Genomic DNA, 6,592 nt, shown 5'->3' with positions numbered 1-6,592 from the left:
TTCATGTGCACGTAAGCAAAGCGCGAGTCGCAAAGTCGCATTTGAATTCTGTGTGTGAATTCTTTCAAGTGATTATAAATTTATATATATATATATTTATACATACAAAAGTGCCAACTATTTGCAACATTCGTTTTCTTATCACCTTTATTCGGTAATTTTGTGTATATATAAAGGAAAGATATATATATATGAAATGAAGAAAAGTTGTGAAATTATAGAAGCAAGAAAGAAGAGGAACATTTATATTAGTATATGCTGTTATCGATCTCATATGGATAATTCTAAAGATTACATGAATTTTGCTCATTTGTTTTACTGTCGGCTCTTCCTGTATTTTTTATGTGCGTTTTCTGCGATCTTTCAAGATTTGTTTAAATCGATAGCCACTTTTCGATTCAAATATATCAAGTATATTCGAAGTGGTTCTAAACAATATCAAAGAAGTGCTTAGTTTTAAACTAACTAATTAGTTTCAAAAAAAAAATAAATAAATTAAAAAGGACTAAATGATTTTAGTTTAGCAAAAGTCCTGCAAAAATGACCTACTAACACCTCTTTTGCATTTTAATCGCCTAAACAACAAAAAAAAATGAAAACATCAAAAATAAGCATTCACAATGACAAATATTTGCTGTTTGTGGAAGTTGGCCACACTGTTAAATTTAACGTATCAATTTCAAATTTTTTGTAGTTAACTGACGTACATAATTTTCAGACAGTACGCATCATTGTGACTTGTTGTGGTCGGTCAAGACTGTAATAAAATATAGATTAAGTAAAAGAAAATACGAACATGTATTCTTTGCAAGAAAAAAAAAACATTGTAAGGAGAAAACAACAAGTTGTCGTTTTGATTAATCCTGGCTTCGCGTAATCTACTCGAAAACACATTTCTTAACATTTAAATTTTGAAAGCAATTAAAACTCCATTGTTTGATTACTGCCGTAAAGTTTTTGTAACATGTAGTTGATTTCGTGGAAAGAGTCGCAATCTTGTCGTAAATAAATTTCAAGCACTGCGTTCCTGATTTCGCTGCAAAATTGAAAAGAGCGAGACGTTCTTTAAGTTCTTTAGTTTAGTTTATTAATTAATCAATGATAATACAATTATACAATAATAAACCAGACCTCAGTCGAATGCGATCTCCTTGAAGAAAATCTATCGAAAGTGAGCGAGTTTTAGAAAAGTGTGACTTGTGGATACTTTTTCGTACTATTACTTTGCGAAAAAAAGTAAGGAAGAAAACTGAGTTACATGCTAAAAATTAATTTTTTTGTTTTTCTATCAAAAAATTCCAATTCTACTAGTATTAATAGTTATACCCTATGCCACTTACAGTAGAAGGGCATGTCAAGTTTTCGTGGACGGAGATAAACCGATTAATTCACAATCACTTTTTGATTCACAAAGCCTGTCCGTCTGCCTTGATCTCTAGTGTTCAACAACAAGTCGCAAATTTTTGAAATATTTTGTTGAAATTTGGTGCGCCAAAGTGTTTCAGCTCAAAGGCTATTGCCATTGAATATCGTTTGGATTGGACTTCTCTTTCGAGCGCTCCTCACGTTTTGAAAGATCGCTATATGAATAACCGCATTAAATGAAGTGGCGTAGAGTATTTATTGGTAGGTCGTGTTGCACGACAGTGTTTTGACTCGTTTTAATTTAATTTTTCTACCACATAACGATATTATTGAACTCTGTGCTTTATCTGGAGATATTTGAAATACGGTTCATTTGGCTCGTACTCTATGTATATTCTCCCCTTGTCTGTCATGTTGTAAAAATATCTTTTAAACTAGTTCATAACACAATTCATCTTCGCACAAAACAATGATTGTGTACTTTTTGTCAACCATCCGAACAAGGCGACTGATCATCCGCTAGGACTTTTGATTTTTTTTTTATTTCTGAAGCAAAACTCGCCATTCCGGAAAGGCATAGACTCAATATAAAGACGTAGGGAAGACTAGGGCAAGCGTTAGCGTTCTTGAAAGCCGTACAATAAATTTTAATGAAACATTCATTTTTTTTAACAATTGTGGATATATTTTACATAAAAGGTAAGGGGACAATAAAATATATTTCGATTCTCTTTAAGTAGCCGGCCTTGTATGTGTTTGATTTGTTTGAAAAATTGCCTGTTCACGTTGTAGCTTCTGTAAAGGATCATTCCCTTGATATGCTTACGATGAAATTTCCAAAATAAAAATTAGGAAAAGTTGCAGCTATTAAAAATGCACCCGTTATATTTTATTCTCTTTCTCTTGGATTAAAATTTCAAAAACTTGTTCAGAATCTAGAACTTGGTATTGAGTAAATCAAATATGCGAAAATGAATGCGACCACAATTACTAAATAACTACGTAGAAGCAGAATTTGCAGATGTCGGATGCTAAATTTCGATGATTTTACAGTGTTACCTACGTTATGTTACTGCGATCAAAACTTAAGCGCAATTTAATTGTATCTTATTAGCGTAGTCCCCTCAGATATTAAATACTTATGCGAACATCTTTACCAATCCTCGAAACAGTTGCTAAGGTCGATTTCTGGAATGACCTTCAAAGCTTTCTGCAATTCAGTTTGTATCTCTTCAATCGAATCAGAACGTCGTCTCTGAAGTGGTCCTTTAAGCTTAGTGTTAGGTAATATCCTGAAGACATAAGAGGTTGAATTAGGTGAATGCGGTGAAACGATATGGGTTGAATTTCCAACGAAATGCTCTCGACGAGCCAATTCAGAAATGAATTGTTTTTAATAACAATCGACGTTTGACGCGTTTCAGGACCGAAACGTTTTTTAGAACGTCATTGAGTGACGCATTTGAAATACATCGACAAGAGTTGACAGTTTTTGAGCACCGAAATCCAGAAGCGACTTTCGTCGGTGGAGGTTTGTGGTCGCTCGAAATGATCTCCTTTTTCAACCTGTTCCCGGCTTTCTTTGAACTGTTATACCACTTGTAAATGTTCTTTTCCGACAAGGTCAAAGGCTCTCTTGTCTGCAACATCCTAAACGTTTTTGCCAAGATTTCGTATTTAAAACTTGATGCAATCTCTTTGCTCAACAAAATCATACATTTTATAAATGGGAAAAAATAATTTTTATGTCGCACAAAACCACGCGCAGCCGGGACACTAATGCCTGCCACGCAGAAAGAAAAAAAATTCTTGGTATTCGATACGCGTGCGCAATTTAACTTGAATATTCGTCTTCATTTTTGATCACATACAGCATTACTTTATTTTGCAATAAAATCTCGTGCAAACATTGATTTTAGAATATCATAAAATTCGGTCCAACCCATTTTTTTTTTTTTTTTTTACGTTTCTCCATTATTTCGTTTACAAGATCCGATATCCCGACAGTTGTGCAAATCCTTGATGGAACTAATATTTACCGCTAACGTGAACGCGGTTTTCTTGCTTGCTTTATTACAATCCTCTTATGTAATTAAAGAGTTATTGATCCCTATTTACCATTGGATGTTAAATAAAATTTTAACACATATTCATTTGCGTGCTTTTACCTTTTGAATGGATGTGGGAAATTTTTAATGTTTATTAATTTGTCGGTACCATAAATATGTACTATAATCGTCGCAACATTTTCATTTGTATATTTGGCATTGCTTAAAGCAATGTCGAGTTTATTTTTTCCTTTTAGCAATTATTTGTTTCAAAGAGTTATTCATTAAAGGCAACCAACCAACTACGAATATAGACATTTATGTAAGAAACTAAAAAAAAAGAAAAGAAGATAAAAGTATTAATGCATTCCCATATCTGTGTCTGCTCATAAACAATTCTCCGTAAATGTGTAAATGCAGAAATTAGTGCAAAAGGCTTGTGTTAACGAACATGAACTACGTAATAGTGCTTTGATAATTACCATAAATGTTAATATAATCATTGTTTTCATAATGATCAGCAATCCATGTTAAGGACCACACAAATTACGCACATTAGTCATCGCCATACGATATTGATTCCATTCAGTCAGATGTGTCCTTTCACGTATTAGCACATCGACGCTGACGGGAAAGTCTTCGGTAGCGATAATCGCGAAAAAATGCGAGAGATTGAGTATATTTCCTTGGCCGTCAGTCAAGCTTGAAGAAGCATACGAGAAACCAGAAAATGTAGTCAGTAAAAAATGTTGGTTATCGTTAGGATTTTTCGGAAAAATAGTCCGGACCGGCTGACATATGCACTATTGATTAACATATAACTTTTAAATAGTATTAAAAATTGAACGGAGGGTCATAGCTTTTTTAGTGGTAGTTGTCCTTATATTTTAATTTCTTTCGTTCACTTTGAAACATTTTTTTTTTGTTTTATAGAGTTTCGTCACCAATTAATAGTGAAAATGGTTCATCCGGCTGAAAATACCGCTGTCGCTGAAAGTGATAATAAAGAAGGTAAGAGAGGTTTATTATTAATAAGATTATTCAATAATCCTTTTATACCCATCACGATATATTCATTTTGTCAAACCATTTGATTAGCATCAAAGTTTACATCAATTTGTCCGTCTGCCCGTTTGAGTAATGTTTGTCGTGAGCATTCTGCTAGCCGCAGACTTCAAAAGTGGCAGAAGCATTGAAAATTCTTGCACGCAGGTTGATCTTGAAAATAGACCAAATCGGTCGAAGTACAAGGCTACTATATCACGTAAACTGAAAACATTTTTGCTTTTTAGAAGAACTAACAAAAATTTGCTTTTTGGCTCTTTACTCATCAACTCCAGTCGATAAATCCACAAAAATTTGAACGCAAAAGCAAACTTCAAAACCCCATAAAGGATAAGCATCTGAGCATGTCAGTATGTCCATCTGTCCGTCAGTGCGTTCACTTGCCCGCCCGCCGACCTGTGTAGTATCTTTGGTAGACGTTCTCCTGGTCTATACAACCAAAACTGAAACTTCTTTGTCGTCGTTATATATTTTTTTTTTTTTGCCTTTCAATCTTTTATTGAATGACGGTGATGGGTATAAAAGATTCGGCCGGAACCGAATATAATTTTCTTCCTTATTAAGTGATGAAAATTGCTTTTGAAGCCTGCACGAATAAGTCCGTCCAAATCTTTCTAAGGGATGTCCCCAACTTTATTTATGAGCATTTGGCAACCTGTGATTTTTTATATATAGAAATATAATTCTTATAAGGTTCAGGCAAACGGGGATTTGCGGAAAAATTTGCAAACGTAACAAACAATGTTTTTCGCATTTAGTTTAAAAGAAGTGCTGCTAAATCGTGGAGAATGATCAAAAAAAAGAATGCGGTGCAATATCGGAGGAGGAGTACAAGATCACCGCGCCGCTAAGGGAAAAACATCGCCATCAATTGTAAAATCAAATATCCTTGTCATTTTCTGTTAGGGCAGCAACCTGGATGCAGCGTATTGTGAAATGTTCCAGTCAAACGAAACCATCATTGAAAAATACTATAGAATGATTCAATTGGTCCGACTATTAAAGTAAAAACGAAAGCAAATAGGGAAAGGGTCATCTGGCGTGAATATTAATTCACATTTGTTTCCCCACTTTAGCGGTGAGTGTAGGTGGAATCAACACTCTGAGCATTCTTGTAGGAAACTGTTAATTATTTACTCTACTCGCGCATTCATTTACCCGATTTCCGGGCGTGTTACGGAAATTTTTATTTAAAAATATGTATGAAAGTTCTGTCACGCTTGTTGTGAGACATGTTTTAGAGAGTGGTCAAATAGTATATAAAAAAACTTCCTGAGAAAACAATGTACCAGTTAAGAATTGTGCGTAATGGATGTGTCCATAAAACAAATGTTAAGACATAGGTTGATTCGAGTAAATCCGTAATGCTATCGCTCTCTCAAATGGATTGTAAGCACAATGATAAATGCATACCAGTTATGATAACTTATGTAAGCTCGAAGGATTCATAAAATGTGATTTGCCAGTCATTCGTGGAAACCATTGCTCCGCTCAAGTATAAGCAATATACTTTAATCTAAACGTTTTATAGGATGAAATTCTAATATGTTACAATGAAGTGAGATGGCACAATAACTCAAAGCAATGAAGTCAATTGACTTCTGAAGAAGAATGCTCTTTAGCCAGAAACGTCAGCGATGAGGAAGAACGAACAGGAATTAGTTTACCGGCTACGGATGATTTACATTTTCGAATATATATTTCGCGAAGCTTTCGAATCTTATTAAATAAATAAAATAATTTTGTACTTTGAAAACCTATTAAATTCACCAGATTTTTCTTTGTTACGTTTAGCAGGGTTCTCCTTGTTAACTTGGGTCCAGGTAGGTTTGCAGTCGTTTGCACTGGCCACTGCTATATTCGAATAGTAGTACTCTAGGCCAGGAGGTAGTAAACAGAGCTGCAGCTGCGTTAGCTGACAAATGTTTTCTGATGCGCATCCTAAAGACGTGTTCAGCGCAGTCAAACGATGCTCTCTTCTATGTTACTTTTGCCGTTACTTAAATGAAAACTCACACAACATTTTGACCGCCCGCCCGTTATAGGAAATTTTTTCTGTGTCCATCTTTTCACAGTTTTTGGATCTTTGCATCAAATTTAATATTCCAGAGCAA

At 34.5% G+C, this 6,592-nt stretch overlaps 1 protein-coding gene across 4 annotated transcripts in view; it reads left to right on the top strand.

Annotated features, from left to right (window-relative positions):
* The window catches only part of LOC119633042 (GYF domain-containing protein gyf-1), a 103,792-nt gene continuing 97,200 nt past the window's right edge, over window positions 1-6,592 (top strand). Inside the window, exons 1-2 of one of the 4 annotated variants that reach the window (XM_038026235.1) lie at window positions 1-154; window positions 4,347-4,424. In XM_038026235.1, the coding sequence (XP_037882163.1) occupies window positions 4,373-4,424 (52 nt within the window). In that variant the 5' untranslated portion in view covers window positions 1-154; window positions 4,347-4,372. Of the gene's footprint in view, window positions 155-1,217; window positions 1,237-1,586; window positions 1,627-1,981; window positions 2,065-4,346; window positions 4,425-6,592 lie in introns of those variants that run through there. The other 3 variants (XM_038026236.1, XM_038026234.1, XM_038026233.1) reach the window with 3 other exon arrangements.

Source organism: Glossina fuscipes, unplaced genomic scaffold, assembly GCF_014805625.2.
Source record: "Glossina fuscipes isolate IAEA_lab_2018 unplaced genomic scaffold, Yale_Gfus_2 2, whole genome shotgun sequence".
Classification (NCBI taxonomy): domain Eukaryota; kingdom Metazoa; phylum Arthropoda; class Insecta; order Diptera; family Glossinidae; genus Glossina; species Glossina fuscipes.
The sequence above is the reverse complement of the archived record's forward strand: the minus strand, read 5'-3'. Positions and strand labels throughout refer to the sequence as shown.